General features: G+C 44.5%; 1 protein-coding gene across 4 annotated transcripts; it reads right to left on the bottom strand.

Moving 5' to 3' along the window:
* Positions 1-6,093: 6,093 nt before the first annotated feature.
* On the bottom strand, positions 6,094-17,397 carry LOC119538604 (histone H4 transcription factor). Of its 4 annotated transcripts, none has more exons than XM_037841705.1 (10): positions 15,884-17,397; positions 12,645-12,829; positions 10,358-10,584; positions 10,050-10,152; positions 9,714-9,866; positions 8,300-8,377; positions 8,093-8,213; positions 7,869-8,007; positions 7,652-7,776; positions 6,094-7,094 (listed from the first exon to the last, which is right to left on the bottom strand). In XM_037841705.1, exons 2-10 carry the CDS (start codon positions 12,817-12,819, stop codon positions 6,674-6,676), a joined length of 1,542 nt encoding a protein of 513 aa, XP_037697633.1. In that variant the 5' UTR covers positions 12,820-12,829; positions 15,884-17,397; the 3' UTR covers positions 6,094-6,673. The 4 variants fall into 4 exon arrangements, with proteins under 4 accessions (XP_037697633.1, XP_037697631.1, XP_037697634.1 ...); XM_037841703.1 differs by having other exon boundaries at positions 16,907-17,397; XM_037841706.1 differs by having other exon boundaries at positions 17,112-17,397.

Below are 17,397 nucleotides of genomic sequence, written 5' to 3'. Positions count from 1 at the left end.
AGTCTTAAGGCCATAGAGTGTCCAAGGTAAGCCATCAACAATAGGATACCTTCATAGAAGAATGGCCAATGGGTCTGGAACACCTCTGTCATCTGGGAAGGAAAGTGGCTAATATCTTCTTCCTTTGCTCCCAGGTTGCTTCAAAATGGCTTTCTCCCAGAACATTTCTCTCTAGGCATCTGGGGGTATTCTCTTCCAGGCAAATTCAGGACTAGAAAAGTCTGCTTTCAATGGCCACCTCCAAAATATCTGTCTCAGCTGCAGCTTCTCTCCAAAATTTCACTTTCAGCTGCTCTGAGCTCCTCTGTCAGTTCTTTTTATAGGATTCCAGTGATTTAATAAAGACCCACTCTGAATGGGTGGGTAACACCTCCATGGAAATTATCCAATCAAAGGTCTCATCCAGTCGATTGAGTCACATCTCCATGGAAACACTCAAAGATTCCAACCTAATCAACACTAATATGTCTGCCCCCACAAAACTGCATCAAAGATAATGGCGTTTGGGGGGACATAATACATCCAAACTGGCACACTAAGTATCCTCAACTATATGAAAGCCTGTGGGGGGTGTGGGAATGGGGCCACACTTGTTTGGAGGAGGAACAGGGCATGGGTGGCAACATTTGTGCAGGATCCCAGGGAAGGGAGCCCGGAAATGCAGTAGCTCTACCCGAGAAAAATGTCCCGCTCATGTTTCCTCTCTCTCCACATTGCCATCTCTCAAAGGGGGTGTCTCGTAAAGGCTAAGTGGACATCCACATCAGCGTGGCCTTCAAGCCTTCATTACTTTAATTTTTTTTTTCAGTTTCAAATTTTATTTCATTAACTTAGAAGGTGAACAAAATACATAGTTCAAATCTTATTAAACTTCTCTATCTAAAACATAGGTTTACATAGAGGATAAACAGATATAGGATTTCAAGTAACTTATGGTACAGTCCATCGTTCTTTTAAAAATATGCTTGCTTTCACAAAAATTCTGCATTGGAAGGCAAAAAAAAATTTTCTTTTTTTTGCTAGATGCAAAATTCTGATGCACATTTCTTTATTTCATTGTCAACTCTGATGCTGAAGCTGGGAGGCACAAATGTTCACAGTCCAGTTAAATGATGCAAACAAAAAGCTTCAGATACAAATTGGTAGCCTCCATTCAGGTCTCCTATATGAGTACCACATATTTGCTTCTCATACCAAGCACTTCTTCCCCTCTCCTTGCTGAAGACTTTGGTCACCACCTCCTGTTTTTTGTGTCCTTGTTTTTAGTTTAGGTATCATTTCTGCTGCACACATTACTGACTTTCGTGATGGGAACTGTATGAGACAGAGGCTGCTGTCTTCCTGTTTGAGCTGGACTCAGACCCCACCCCTGTACTGAACATCCCGATGCCGTTCTCTAGAATACATTTTATTTTTCTCAAGAAATGCATTCAGTCCAACTGCCAAACATACATCTTGAATCTCTGTAGCTGTAGGATTTTCAACAGTCTTTTCTATGGGGATCTGCCTCCCCTCCGCGTTGGTCTTCTTGTTATTTAAATAAGCAGGACAGATACAGATGAAACCATTCTGGTCTGCAGGGGACCACAGGGCCGCCCAAGCCCTCTCCATGAGAGTCTGCCCAGGGCCAACCTCCCTTCATTATCTCTTGCCCAAATTCCTGTAGCAGCCTCCCCACTTGTTTCTGCTTGCAGTCTCACTCTCCCAATTTACATTCCCCATCATGCGCAGAATCACCATCCTAATTCATAAATTAGACCTTTGCATGGTCCAGTTCTGTGGTGCTGCCTTCATTTCCAGTCTCATCTCTCTCCACAGCCTGCTGCCCTCTGTGCTGAAGACCCCAAAGCACCACGCCTCCTAGGTTCGTTCACAGACCCAGTTTCCTGTGCCTGCAATAACTCGCCCACTCCTTTGTAGACAGGGTAAACACATCCTCCGTTCAAATGTCAGTTCTAGTCACTTCCTTAACGAAGACTTCCCTGGGACACTATTTCCCAGGAAACTGTCTACTCCTTTTTTTTTTTTTTTTAATTCATTTTACTAAGATATATTCACATACCACGCAGTCATACAGAACAAATCATACATTTGATTGTTCACAGTACCATTACGTAGTTGTACATTCATTACCAAAATCAATCCCCGACACGCTCATTACCACACACACAAAAATAACCAGAATAATATTTAAAGTGAAAAGGAGCAAATAAAGTAAAAAAGAACACTGGGCACCCTTGTCTGTTTGTTTGTTTGTTTGTTTCCTTCCCCCACCTTTCCACTCATCCATCCACAAACTAGACAAATGGGAGTGTGATCCCTATGGCCCCCCCAATCCCACTGTCCCCCCTCATAAGCCACATTTTTATACAATTGTCTTCAAGATTCATGGGTTCTGGGTTGTAGTTTGATAGTTTCAGGTATTTACTGCTAGCTATTCCAATACATTAGAACATAAAAAGGGTTGTCTAAAGTGTGCGTAAGAGTGCCCACCAGAGTGACCTCTCGGCTCCTTTTGGAATCTCTCTGCCACTGAAGCTTATTTCATTTCCTTTCACATCCCCCTTTTGGTCAAGATGTTCTCCGTCCCACGATGCCGGGTCTACATTCCTCTCCGGGAGTCATATTCCACGTTGCCAGGGAGATTCACTCCCCTGGGTGTCTGATCCCATGTAGCGGGCAGGGCAGTGATTTCACCTTTCAAGTTGGCTTAGCTAGAGAGAGAGGGCCACATCTGAGCAACAAAGAGGCATTCGGGAGGAGGCTCTTAGGCACAACCATAGGGATGCCTAGCCTCTCCTTTACAGCAACCGTCTCCCCAAGGGCAAATTCCGTGGTAGAGGGCTCAATCCATCAAACCACCAATCCCCTATGTCTGTGGGCATGTTAGCAACCATTGAGGTAGGGCAGGCCAATACCCCTGCATTCTCCCCCAGCTCCTCAAGGGGGCTCTGCATATTTTTTAACTTTTTTTTTTCCTAAATCAACTGTATGAAAAATTAAAAAAACATACAATAAAAGAACATTTCAAAGAGACCATAACAAGGGAGTAAGAAAAAGACAACTAACCTACTTTACTTCCAACGTTTTCTTACTCTACCCCAAGAAAGTAACCTAATATAGCAACATTTCTGTAAACTTGGTCCTACTATACCCATCAGAAATTAACAGACCATAGTCATTCCTGAGCATTCCCAGAACATTAAATTTACCCATGATAGGATATAGGGGAGTAATATGGGATTCTTGGTAGTGGTGTTATTTGCTGTCCTTAGTAGTATATTGTATTGTATGACATGTTATTTTTCTTTTTATCATTTTTTCTTATTGCTAAAAAAAAAAAAAAAAAAAAAAACAATTTTTCTTGTAGTAATCAGTATGTTCAAATGCTGATGGTGGTGATAAATGTACAACTTCATGATGATACCATGAACAACTGATTGTACACTGTGAATAAATGTATGGTATGTGAATATAACTCTATAAAATTGTAGGAAAATATATATATAGGAGTAAAAGTGTTGGAGAAAACATGGTGAGAAGGATGATGCCTCACCAATATGGACTAACTACAATGTGTAAACTCAGAATTGAATCTTAGAACATAGCCTAATGTGGACACAATAATTGTAATAGTCCCTATATTGTAAGCTCTTGCAGCAGTTAACTCTATCCCTGAATTGTAAGGCCTATCTCTAAACTTTGAGATGCTGATCCCCTAGCGTATGCTGTCACAAACATTGGGACTGGCGGTTTGATGTGCTGAGCCCTCGAGCATGGGACTTGCCCTTATGAAGCTCATTACCACAAAGGAGAGTCTAAAGTTGTATGTAATGGTGCCTAAGAGTCTTCCCCTGAGTATCTCTTTGTTGCTCAGATGTGGCCCTCTCTCTCTCTAACTGAGCCATCTTGACAGGTGAACTCGCTGCCCTCCCCCCTACATGGGACCCGACTCCCAGGGGTGTAAATCTCCCTGGCAACGCAGAGTATGACTCCCGGGGATGAATGTGGACCCGGCATCGTGGGACTGAGAGTATCTTCTTGACCAAAAGGGGGATGCAAAATGAGACGAAATAGTTTCAGTGGCCCCGAGATTCCAAATGGAGTCGAGAGGTCACTCTGGTGGACATTCTTATGCACTATATAGATAACACCTCTTAGGCTTTAATGTATTGGAATAGCTAGAAGTAAATACCTGAAACTACCAAACTCCAACCCAGCAGTCTGGACTCCTGAAGACAATTATATAATAATGTAGATTACAAGGGGTGACAGTGTGATTGTGAAGACCTTGTGGATCACACCCCCTTTATCTAGTGTATGGATGAGTGGAGGAATGGGGATAAAAACTAAAGGACAAATGGGGTGGGATGGGGGGATGATTTGGGTGTTTTTTTTCACTTTTATTTTTTATTCTTGTTCTGGTTCTTTCTGATGTAAGGAAAATGTTCAGAGATAGATTGTGGTGATGAACGCATAACTATGTTATCATACTGTGGACAGTGGATTGTATACCATGGATGATTGCATGGTGTGTGAATGTATTTCAATAAAACTGAATTTAATAAAAAAAAAAAATTTACCCATGATAGCTTATCTGTTCTTCCTGGATTATTGTTCCCCCTTCCTTAATTGCTCTCTATCGCTAGTTCCCTTACATTCTACATTACAAACCATTTGTTTTACATTTTTCAAAGTTCACATTAGTGGTAGCATATAATATTTCTCTTTTTGTGCCTGGCTTATTTCGCTCAGCATAATGTCTTCAAGGTTCATCCATGTTGTCATATGTTTCACAACATCGTTCCTTCTTACTGCCGTGTAGTATTCCATCATGTGTATATACATTTTCTTTACCTACTCATCTGTTGAAGGACATTTGGGTTGTTTCCATCTCTTGGCAATTGTGAATAATGCTGCCATGAACATTGGCATGCAGGTATCTGTTCGTGTCACTACTTTCCGATCTTCCGGGTATATACAGAGAAGTGCAATCGCTGGATCGAAGGGTATCTAGTTTTCTAAGGAACTGCCAGACTGACTTCCAGAGTGGCTGAACCATTATGCAGTCCCACCTACAATGAATAAGAGTTCCAATTTCTCCACATCCCCTCCAGCATTTATAGTTTCCTGTTTGTTTAATGGCAGCCATTCTAACTGGTGTGAGATGGTATCTCATTGTGGTCTTAATTTGCATCTCTCTAACAGCTAGTGAAGCTGAACATTTTTTCATGTGTTTCTTGGCCATTGGTATTCCCTCTTCAGAGAACTGTCTTTTCATATCTTTTGCCCATTTTATAATTGGCCTGTCTGTACTATTGTCATTGAGTTGTAGGATTTCTTTATATATGCAAGATATCAGTCTTTTGTCAGATACATGGTTTCCAAAAATTTTTTCCCATTGAGTTGGCTGCCTCTACCTTTTTGAGAAATTCCTTTGAGATACAGAAACTTCTAAGCTTGAGGAGTTCCCATTTATCTATTTTTTCGTTGTTTGTGCTTTGGGTGTAAAGTCTAGGAAGTGGCCACCTAATACAAGGTCCTACATGTCTACTCCTTTTTTGAGGCTCCTAAACATACTCTACCTGGCTTCTAACCATATGCTTATTGAGGTCTTTCCCTCCAGGGCAGGTCGCTGGCTTTATTCATTTCTGTGTTCTTAGCACCTATCACAGTGCCTGGACTATAGCAGGTACTCATAAATGTGACAGAATTCATAATTTTTTCTTTCCTAACTCTTTCTGCAATGAACACACAGTTTTCTCGTAATGAGACTTAAGAAGTCATTTTAAAAAGGTCCAGAAATCCTTTCTTGGCAGCTTCCAGTCCAACTAAGATCTCTGAGGGGATTTCCTTGACACCCACACTCCCAACCCAAACTGGCAGAGACCCTAAGAATGGATACAGAGTGCTAAGAATTTGCTGGACAGACCCTGTTTCCATTCTTAGGATCTTTGCCAGTCTGGGGCAGGCAACAAGAGGACAGGTTCAAAAGAAAACCAGAACACCTAGCCACCAAAAGAAGCAGCCTAATTATTCAGCTTCTTTTGAGTGGCTGCAACTCCTCACTACCCAATTAACCACCACCAAATGTAAGAAAAAATGAGTAACAGCCCAAGTGTTTATTATAAAAAACCACAATTCTTACACACATATTGTGCCTCCAATCCCATCCCTGAGGATAATCATGAAAAGTTCTTGAGGCTGTGGGAGGGATCCTTAAGAGGGAAACGACTGCCTGGCTCTCCACGTCTTCACTGGTTGTGAGGAAGAACCCTTGTAGGGACAGTCACAGGCCACCCATGGGCGTAATGACCCCTAAAACTGGGAAGTAATGGGGGCTAAGGATTTAATCACTGTCCACCATGTCTAGGGGGTTTATGGTAAAGCTTGATAATATCCACCAACCCAAAACACACACCTCAGGGAGGTCCCCACCTCCCTCAAATAATCCAAACTCCTCAAAATCCCCACAAAATGTGGTCTGGCAGAAAAAGGAAGTCCTTAGTCACAGAGTTATGGAAGCCACACTGTCCAGATGGAACCACACTGCTCTCAGCAGCCCTCTGCCTCCCAAAGGTATGCACTGACAAGGGCTGCCCGCTAGGGGCACTGCCACCAGCCTGGCTCACACCCCAGGGCCTGGGGTAGGAATGGTCCAGCTCTACAGACTTCACACCATCTGGGTCTGAGGCTCCTCTGCTGTCCCCGGGAGCTTTTCCATGATGCCCCCTGAAGGTGGCTCAGGGGCAGGGGGGGGCTCTCCTGGGGCTTCAGACAGCACATAATAGACAACCTCTCGTTCGCCTTGGGCACTGGTCTGATTCATCAGGTGGACAACAGGGCTGGGGGTATCCTGAGGGGCTGAGGGGGATGTCCCCTCACCACCCCCACCGCCCTCTTGTTCTTCTTCAGCCATTTCATCAGGCTCCCCTGGCACTGTTTCTAGAATGATGCCCTGCAGGCTGCTCTCGTGCAGGGATGCCTCCAGGCCTGGTCCCCCCTGTAGCTGCTGCAGGAGTTGCTGTGTCAGCTCTACACTCTCATAGCGAACCAGCTGTAGCCGCATGTAGCCATCTTCATGCTCTTTGTACCTGGGGAAGCAGGAGCATAATGGGAGGCAAACATGGGCAGGAAATGGAGAAATGGCCCAGAAATCAGCAAGTTAAGGGACAAATATGGGGGTGGAAGGGGTCCAGTGATCCTAAATGATAAAAGTTTAAAGACAAAAGAGGTCTTTATTGAATATATAGAAGAAAAGGCAAGAGGAAAGGATCATTACTCAAAATGGAAAATTTTATGCAGAAATCCATCCCAAAGTATGAGAGAGAAAGAGATTGATCTTGTGTATTGGAGGATGGGCATGTCAAAAAAGAATTTATGAAAAGGCCATGGAGCTAAAAATTCAGGACCCTTAGGTTCTAGTTCTAGTTCTGCCTCCAGGAGTTTTGCTACCATTTATTTTCAGTGTCTTGGGTACAGAAATCAGAAAAATCATCTTTGCCCACCACTATCCTTAGGGTTCTGTGAGCCTGAATGGAGATGGTGGATGTGAAAATACCATCAAATTCAAGGTTTTTAACCTGCTGCAAAGATACAGTAGTGAATGTGTGTGTGTGAGGGGGCACAGGCGGAGGGCTGAGAAACATACCGAAAACGGGGGTGCCCTGAGGGCCACTTGAATTGGTGCTTCTTGCGAAGGTGCACGGTGAGGTTGTTGCCCCGTGTGAAGCATTTGTCACATACATGACATTTGTATCTTGGCTCTGCGTCTCCCTGATGGGGAGGGGAGAGAGAAGTGGGGCCAGCTCTTCACCCTGGGCTCCCCCACACTTCAGACAGCCCTCCCCACCCCCAGGCCCACTCACTTCATGTACTTTGCGGTGATGGGACTTGACTGAGCAGAGGGAGCGGGCACTGAAGCTGCAGTTCTCAAACTCACACCTGTAGGCTGGCTCCTTGCTGTGGGTATCTAGGTGCTTCCGGAGGTCGATCAGGTTTTTGCAGCTGCCAGGAAAGATCAGGAGGGGCTGGAGAGCATGGGAGACCCTGGACTGTGAACAACTTGTTTTCTGGCCCTAGTTCCCCTTACCTGTAGTCACAATAGTCACATTTAAAGGGCCGGTCCTCACTGTGACGAAAGCGCATGTGGTTGCGAAGAGAGGAAGGCACAGGGCAGGTCATGTCGCACAGAGGGCACTTATAGTGATTCACTGAGAGGAGCAGAGAGAGGTTGAGGTTGGAGGGCCGCTGGAACCAGGGGAGGCCAGCAGGGAGCTTGGGGATGCAGGATACTCACCGTGATTCCGCATGTGGTCCCGCAACAGTCGCTCAGTGGCAAACCTCTTGGAACAGTGAGAGCACTGAAAGCGTTGTTCTGGTGTGGGATGGGCAGAAGAAAGGAGAGCTGTGGGGATGGCGAGGAGGCAAGAGAGAAGGGCGAGCCAGGGAAAGGGGACCATCCCAGGCAGAAGGGAACAATCCAAGCAGAAAAGGGATGCTTAGAGAGCTATCATGGACATAGTTCCAGGGAAAGAGCATGGGACTTGGAGTGGAGAACCTGAGTTAGAATCTCAGCTTCACCACTTAACAGCTGTGTGACAGCAAGTAAGTGATTTATCTTCTCTGGGCCTGTTTCCACAAAAATGGGAACAAGAAAAAACTACCTCATGGGACTGTTGGGAGGATTAACTGAAATAACTAATGTGGCACACAGTAGATACTGAATAAAAACATTCAATATTACATTCACACCCACAGTGCACTAGAGTTCCAATTTCTCCACATCCTCACCAACACTTATTTTCCATTAAAAAAAAGTACCCCTGGCAACGCAGAATATGACTTCCGGGGAGGAATGCAGACCTGGCATCGTGGGACGGAGAACATCTTCTTGACCAAAAGGGGGATGTGAAAGGAAATGAAATAAGCTTCAGTGGCAGAGAGATTCCAAAAGGAGCTGAGAGGTCACTCTGGTGGGCACTCTTACGCACAATTTAGACAACCCTTTTTAGGTTCTAAAGAATTGGGGTAGCTGGTGGTAGATACCTGAAACTATCAAACTACAACCCAGAACCCATGAATCTCGAAGACAATTATATAAATGTAGCTTATGAGGGGTGACAATGGGATTGGGAAAGCCATATGGACCACACTCCCCTTTGTCCAGTGTACGGATGGATGAGTAGGAAAAAGGGGGGGAAAAAAAGCACCCAAGTGATCTTTTACCTTAATTGTTCTTTTTCACTTTAATTTTTATCCTTATTACTTTTGTGTGTGTGGTAATGAAAATGCTCAAAAATTGATTTTGGTGATGGACACACAACTATTGGGTGGTACTGTGAACAACTGATTTTATGCTCTGTATGACTGGTATGTGAATATATCTCAATAAAACTGAATTATTAAAAAAACAGTCATCCTTGTGGGTGTGAAGTAGTGTATCATTGTGGTTTTAGTTTGCATTTCCCTATTGGCTAATGATGTTGAGCATCTTTTCATGTGCTTTTCTGAAAAAATATCTATTAAAGCCCTTTGCTCATTAAAAAAAAAATTCAATAACTCTGAATCTGCAAACAGACTGTGGGAGATGACTGAGCCATAAAGGGACAGTAGCCAAGTACAGATTCCTTCAGTGGCCACCTCCGCTGGGGACATACCCCACACCAAGCAGGAAAGCCTGCACCCACCCCCCTTCTTCTCTGACTGCTTACGATCCAGTGAGGTCTGGCGACGGATGTGATCTAAGAACTTGGTGTTGTTGGCGAACATGCCCCCGCAGGTGGGACAAGCCACCACTTTCTCCTGGGTATGGCTGCGGAGGTGCTCTCGAAGCTTACAGCGGTCCTTGAAGGTGCAGGTACAGCCTGGGAAGGAAGGCCTGGCAAGGTCCAGCCACAAATTGCCCCCAGCATCAGCTCTGGTACCCCCAAGTCTCTCCAGTGAGTCCCCAACCTTGCCCCTCAGGACTAGTCCCCTCCCTGGCTGCCCTAGCCCCTTAGCAACCCCAGGGTTTCTTCCAGAGGGCAGAAATTAAGGAGTGGCCCTACCTTTCCAGCCACACTGCACCACTTTGCCAACTGCCTGGTATTCACAGCACAGGCTGTGCGCTTCCACGTGCCGGTAGAACCACTCAGGATTGTCGAAGGAGCTCTGTGCCAGGGCAACTTGGGGTAAGGGCTCGGAGTAGGTGGAGAGACTCTTACCCCTATGTATCCAAAGGGGCTTCTCAGAAATGGAGGAGAGGTACTAGCCTCTCCTGCTGGTACTCTTGGGCAAATAGGGCACCCTGAAAGGGTCAACACATTTTGAGTTAGGATCCCCACTTTCACCCCTAGTAATGGCACTGCCCGCTGACCTCGCAGTGCTCCCACAGACACAGGAAGTGGTCAGGGATGTCAGGGATGACATTCCGGCTCTGGAAGTCCAAGATGCAGGGGCTGAGGTCTGCCCGACTTTGCAAGGCCTGCAGCCCCCACTGTTTCAGCTTGGTGTGGTAGCAGTGGAAGTAGACGTGGCGGATGAGGTCAGCAGAATTGTCTGGAGAACAAAAGCCACATTCTTGCCACAAGCAGGAGAATTCTTCTGCAGAAAGGGGTTTAGAAGGAAGAGCCTGTTACTTTCTGAGGCTCAGCTTTCCTTCTACCTGTGGCATTTAGCTGGAAGTGAAGAAGTATGACTCTAGCAAATTACCAGAACCTCATTCAGCAAATACTAGTATTTAATGAGCACCAACATGTGCCAGGCATTGGGGATATAAAAGTGAGCACAAAGAGTCCCAGTCTTTACTCTCACATAGCTTTCAATCGGGAGAAAAGAACATTTATCAAATAATTGCATTTATAAATGTAAAACCTTAATCAGTGATAAATGCTATGGGGGGGGGTACATGGCGCTATAAAAGTATTAAACAAGACATAAACTAATGGAGACAGGGAGGTCTTGGAAGGAGTCCCTGAGTTGAGGTCTGAAGGATGAGTAGTTGTAAAGTAAGTGAAGGTGTGGTCTAAGCAGAGGTAATGGTGTGTGCGAAGGCCCCGTGGCAGAAATTTAGAGATGGCAGGGGTGGCTGAAACATATTACATCTGGCTCAGAGTTTCTGCTGTCCCCTGAGGAAAGTGCTACCTCCCAACCAGGGACATTTCCTACTCCTTGCTATGGAACCACAAAGTCCTCCTTTTTGTCACATATTCTGCTCAAGATCTACCTTCCCCAGAAAGGCCCCCATTAACTGTCCCAATCCATTTCCCATCTCTCTAGAAATCCTCTCTAAAGATGCTTTATAGGAATTTACTCTTTTTGAAGAGTAAATACTTAAAAAAATACAATCATCCCCTAATTTTTCTTTTGTATCAATATTATTTGAGTTTTTAAACTATTAGTTATAGTTTATAGTCACTAGATTTAGAGCAGAATTTAGGGTAGATGAAGAAGAGCTGCTTCTATACTTTCTGTAGAGCAGAGTTTTCAAACTGGATTGCAACCCATTAGTGGGTAAGGAATCTTTTTAATGGACTGCAAATCACTGTTTTTTTAAATGAAAGAATAGGAACAGAACATTTTAGAGAGCATGCAGTAAGTATAAGTCAAGCTTCAAGTATTTTTTTCTTTAACTTTTGTATATGAGGTTGTGATGTAAAATCTATTTCTAACTGGGAGTTGCAGGAAAAAAAACAACAACTGAGAAACACCACCACAGTGAAAAAGGCAGTTTGCCAACAGGGGGCCTAATATAATCCTTTTTTAAAAAATAGAGTCATATTGACTCCCAGGGATGAATCTGGACCCAGCATCGTGGGATTGAGAATATCTTCTTGACCAAAAGGGGGATGTGAAATGAAACAAAATAAAGTTTCAGTGGCTGAGAGATTTCAAATGGAGTCAAGAGGTCACTCTGGTGGATATTCTTATGCACTATACAGATAACACTTCTTAGGTTTTAATGTACTGGAATAGCTAGAAGTAAATACCTGAAACTACCCAACTCCAACCCAGTAGTCTGGACTCCTGAAGACAATTGTGTAACAATGTAGCTTACAGAGGGTGACAGTGTGATTGTGAAAACCTTGTGGATCACACTCCCTTTACCTACTGTATGGATGGATGAGTAGAAGAATGGGGACAAAAACTAAATGGAAAATAGGGTGGGATGGGGGGATAATTTGGGTGTTCTTTTTTACTTTTATTTTTTATTCTTATTGATTCTTTCTGACGTAAGGAAAAAATAGAATGGCGTGATGAACGCATAATTATGTGATGGTACTGTGAACAGCTGATTGTACCCCACGGATGATTGTAAGATACATGAATATATCTCAATAAAACTGAATTTAAAAAAATAAGAGTCATATTTATCTATTTTTATGCATATACATGCAGAGAGAGGTCAAAAAGAACGTTCACTAAAATATTGTCAGCAATCGCCTCTTAATGGTAGAATGGCAGATTCATTCCTTATATCCTTGTTGACTCCTTTCTACAATGAGTTCACATTGTAGAAAGGAGTTTTTTAAACAAAAAATCCCACTACAATTAGGAAAATAAACTGCCATTCTCCCAGGCTGCCTTCTTCCTCTGGGGAAAGGAAAAGGAGGATAACCCACCTCCCTTGAGTTCTGTCCCCCTCCTGTGCCCTGCTCCCTCACCCAGGGGATCTTCCTCCTCCTCCTCCTCCTCCTCCGAGCTGTGCAGATGCTGCTGCAGGTGCTGCGTGACATGCTCACAGAACTCCTCCATGGCCGAGCACACGAAGGAGCAGGAACCCCACTCACACTGCAGCCCCAGGTTCTCCTTTCGGGGAACTTTCCCTGGGGGTGGCATGGCCTTCACCCTAGAGGAAGAGGAAGAAATTCACAGCTGCAAGGATTCCACCCAAGCGCCAATGGGGGCAGACAGCTGAGGAAGACAATGGAACCAGCAGGCATTTTGTCCAAGACCCATGAGAATCTCTGTGCTTTTTCAGTAAGGGTAGAGTGATGATTCCTCAGCCCCCCTGGAAGCCATCTGATGTTCCTGGGAAAGGAGAATTGAAGTTAACAGCACTGAGCATGTGCCAGGCACTGAGCTAAGCGTTTCAAAAGACCTGCTCTCATAAAGTTCAGAGCCCCCTGTCAAGAAGAAATCGTTCCAATGGGAGGCAGTACAGTGCTGAGGTTCAAAGAGATGGCTTCGGAGAGGGACCAGAGTCCACATCCAGGCTCCACTGTCTACCACCTACTAGCTGTGTGACCTTGGCCAAGTCATGTAATCCTTCTACTCCTGAACTTCTTTATCTGCAAAATTGGGTAGTACCACCTCATGCTTTTAACTTCGCACTTAGTATTTGCCAAGCAACATACTAGGCATTTTACTTACATTATGCCCTTTAATTGCCAATACCACCCTACAAGGGATGCACTATTTTCAGCTTCACTTATAGATGAGGACTGAGGCTGGGCAAGGTTAACCGACTCACCTAAGGCCACACAACCAGTGTGCTGGGATCAGGTCACACTGACTCAGAAGTTCATACTTTTTCTACTCTACACAGCCTTAGCCCAGAAGCTCCTTATTTCTTATTGTGTCATGTCATAACTACTCTGCCAGACTTTCAAAATGCCATACAATCTGTCCTTGCCTTACCTGTCCAGTTTTCTACCCCACCCTACTCTCTAGCACCCAATGAACTAAAATGTAGGTTCCATTTGAACATAAGCTCCATGACTGCAGAGGCTGTACTGTCTAGTTTATACTGTACCTCCAGAGTCTATATATGCTAGGCATGCTTAGGCATGCAATAAATATCAAAGAAAAACTTTGTTGAAGAAAGTAGAGTAAAAAATTAAAGTTTCTGGCCCACCCCGATCAAGATGGTAGAGTGGGAAGCTTTAGGCAGGGCTCTATCCCCCCAACATAAGCTTTCAACAACCAGCAAGAACTGGCAAAAACCTCTTTCTCAAACATTCAGAAAACAGTTAAGATATTAAAGTAACTGGGCAAGCACCAAATCAAGAAAAGGGCCACTTATAAGCAGTAGGATCTCCTGGCATCCTGGCCAGCCCCTCACTGTTGTGGAGCTGGCCTGTGCTCCCAGTGCGAGTCTCTAGTACCAGTTCCAGAGGGAGCAGAGTAACCACCCTTTGCACATACTGGGAACATGTATGTCTGGCCCAATCTGTCTGGTGGTGGCCCAAGGGACTCAGTGTCCCAGAACCTGCCCTGCCTGTAGAAGGCAGCTCACAGAGCTCTCCTACACAATACTGTGGGACAGAAGTCAAGTGGCTGGCTGGGGCAAGGTACTGGTGGCTGTAGGACATATAGTGCAGTGCCCAGGATGGTGAGTAAACTGTTTTCTATGGAAAAGGACACATTTGGAAAGGGTACATTCCTATCCAGGTAAACAGGAGAACTCCTAGGGCCAAATAAGCTTACCCAGACAACACATATGGGTAGAAAGGACCAGGGAGGACCCTAAACTCCAGCAAAAACACATTAAAATATCAAAACATCCAGATTTCAACAAAAGATTACAAAATATACAAAAAACAGGAAGTGAGGGTCCAGACAAAGGAGAAGATTAAAGATTAGAAACCATCACTGAGGAGGATCAGACTTGGGACGTTTTAAAAATGGCTGTAAATAGGCTCAATGAACTAAAGGAAAACATGGACAACAAACTACATGGAATCAGGAAAACAAGAGATGAACACAAAGAGAATACCAATATAGGGATGGAAATTACGAAAAGGAACCAAACAGAGCTGAAGATCACAGTAACAGAAATTAAAAATTCCCTAGCAGATTGGAGATGGCAGAAGAAAGAATCAGAGAACCTGAAGATAAGACAATTGAAATCATCTAGTCTGAAGAGCAGAAAGAAGAAGACAAGTGAACAGAGCCTGAGGAACTTGTGGGATACCATCAAGCATACCAATATATGTATTGTGGGAGTCCCAGAAAGAGAAGAAAGGAGCAGAGATAATATTCAAAGAAATAATGTCTGTAAACTTCAAAAATTTAACAAAAGACATGAATATATACACCAAAGATGCTCAACAAACTCCAAACGTGAGAAATCCAAATATACCCACACTGCGCCATGTTATAATCAAACTGTCAAAGGCCAAAGATAAAGAGAGAATTCTGAAAGTCTCAAGAGAGAAGCAATGTGTCACATACAAGAGAGCCTCAATAAGATTAAGTATGGATTTCTCACTGGAAACTATGGGGGCAAGAAGGCAATGGGAAGACAAATTTAAAGGGCTGAAAGCAAAAAATTGCCCACCAAGAATTCTCTATCTGGCAAAACCGTCTTCTGAAAATGAGAAAGGGATGAAGACATTCATTCCCTCCTCCTCTCCAATTCAACCATCCTTGTCCCTGAACACGACATTCTCCTAAAACTGTTTGCCAAATCAACTTCCAATCACCTGAAAGCCCAAATGTTCCCTTCTTGGCACTCCCTTTCCCAGATCATTGAGGTACAAGTGGAATATCTCCCCTCCTGCCTCTGCAGCAGATATATAGACCCTCAATCACAGCCCCGGTTACAATGGAATGGAATGCCTGTCTCCCTTAGACTGGAGCTTCTCAGGGCAGGGACCATTGTTCATTCACTTCTCATTCCCTGTGTCAGCACAGAGCTTTGTGCACCCTGGATGCTCAATAAATGTCAGGAAATTATCACGTGACAGAAAGCCTTCCCAAACTACCCCATCCCTCAGGGCTTACTCTTGCCTCTTGGGTCTATGGCTCGGACAAATGACACCATAAAATCGCACTCCTAATATTAAACTGTCCATGGTCACTAATGTTGTTTTGTGCATTCTATCCTTCTGAGCAGAAACCGTATCACATCCTATAGTGTGCTGAGGGTAGTGCTGAGCACAAACACTCTAAACCATACCTGTTGCTAGACTGGTGCGTCAGACCCAGGAGACAGGTTAACCAGAGATGCAGAATGACCTGAAATTTAGGCAAAACTCTCTGATAGGTTAAGAAATTTACTCAAGACCATAAAACTAGGAAGTGATGGAAACAGAATTCAAATCCAGGCAGAAGGGCTCCCTTCACCCCCACGCCTGCCCGTCTTACCTCTCCTTGCTTGACTCCCTCCTTCCCAAAGCCATCATATCTGTACACACAACAACCAGAACATGTTTTAATAAGTATTTGTCAACTTCCTCCAATTAAGCTGTGAGCTCCTAGAAAGTCTGGTCCGTGCATTGTTCATTGCTATCCACAGGGCCAGCACACACCTACAATGAAGTCTTTAAATGTTTAAGTTAACCTACAAATTGATACTTTATTTTGGGCAAATCACCTAGCTTCTCTAAACTAGTTTCCTTAAACGTAGAGCGGGACACCAACATCACAGCCACAGATGCTGGTTTCAATAGACCTGGTTTTAAAAAATAAGTAAATAAAATAAAATTAAAATACATTTTAAAAAACGGGAAAAAATAAACAAGAAAAAACAAATTTTAAAAAGAAATGGAAAAAATAATCAACAGACCCAGTTAGAAAACTTATACATTTACTAAGTGTGTGAACTTTGGCAAATTACGTAAGCCTCAGTTTCCCCCCGGTAGCACGGGAATAATTATACCTATCTCCTTGAACTGATTTAAGGATTAAGTGAATAATGGATGCTGAAATGCTTTGCCATAATACACCACTAGAATTCAACAAGTGTTAGCTCTTAGTATCCTTGTTTCCGAGAGGGAGATGATCTAAGTACAAAGTCTGCAAAATGGTCAACAAATGGGCATCCCAAGGGATTCCTAACACTTCTTTTCTTCAGGAGTCATAGTAAAAAGCAATCCTCAAATACCTAAGAGAGTATACATTATAACGCATGGCACCCAATAAACTCTGAATGGCATTCAAGAAAAGGAGGGCCCAGGTCCTGAACCTCCTAAGGACTCACAATTCGGCCGAAGATACAAGACTGGAGGGTGAAGACCACGATCAAAGCAAAGCGTCCGATGAGGAAGATCACACAGAGAGGAATCCCGGTGGGCAGGCGAAGCAGAGAAGACGTCCCTAAGCGATGGAGCCCGGGCCAAGCCCTGAAGGACAGGCAGAACTCAGAGAGAAGGAAGGAGACCGTCCGGGCGGGTACAAGAGCTCACTTGCAGCCCCGCAGGCTTCCGGAATCCTTCCCCCTAAGGCGTGGCGAAGCCCCCAGACGCGGAGGAGAGAGCCGGGAGGTTCGAGTCGAGGGCAAGGGACCGGGGACACTGCAGGCGCCAAGGCAGACTGGCGTGGCCGAGCTGCAAGTGGAAGCCTCGCACACTCCGGAAGAGCCTAGCCTTCGGCAACTCCACGGCACTGATCCCACCGCTGATCAGCCTACCCCGGAGCCCAGCTGCTCTAACCCCGGCTAGCGAGCCGCATCGGAGAGGGTGTTTGAGTGAC

Source organism: Choloepus didactylus, chromosome 6 (genome assembly GCF_015220235.1).
Source record: "Choloepus didactylus isolate mChoDid1 chromosome 6, mChoDid1.pri, whole genome shotgun sequence".
NCBI classification, from domain to species: Eukaryota; Metazoa; Chordata; class Mammalia; order Pilosa; family Megalonychidae; genus Choloepus; species Choloepus didactylus.
The sequence above is the reverse complement of the archived record's forward strand: the minus strand, read 5'-3'. Positions and strand labels throughout refer to the sequence as shown.

What these genes read in the sequence shown, in the direction of transcription:
- LOC119538604 (XM_037841705.1), bottom strand. Translation starts at nt 12,819, where the DNA reads ATGCCACCCCCAGGGAAAGTTCCCCGAAAGGAGAACCTGGGGCTGCAG. An exon ending in GTCTGTGGGAGCACTGCGAG is followed by an intron (nt 10,153 to 10,357) that starts GTCAGCGGGCAG and finishes GCCCTGGCACAG; the next exon opens with AGCTCCTTCGACAATCCTGA. An exon ending in TGTGACTATTGTGACTACAG is followed by an intron (nt 8,008 to 8,092) that starts GTAAGGGGAACT and finishes CTTTCCTGGCAG; the next exon opens with CTGCAAAAACCTGATCGACC.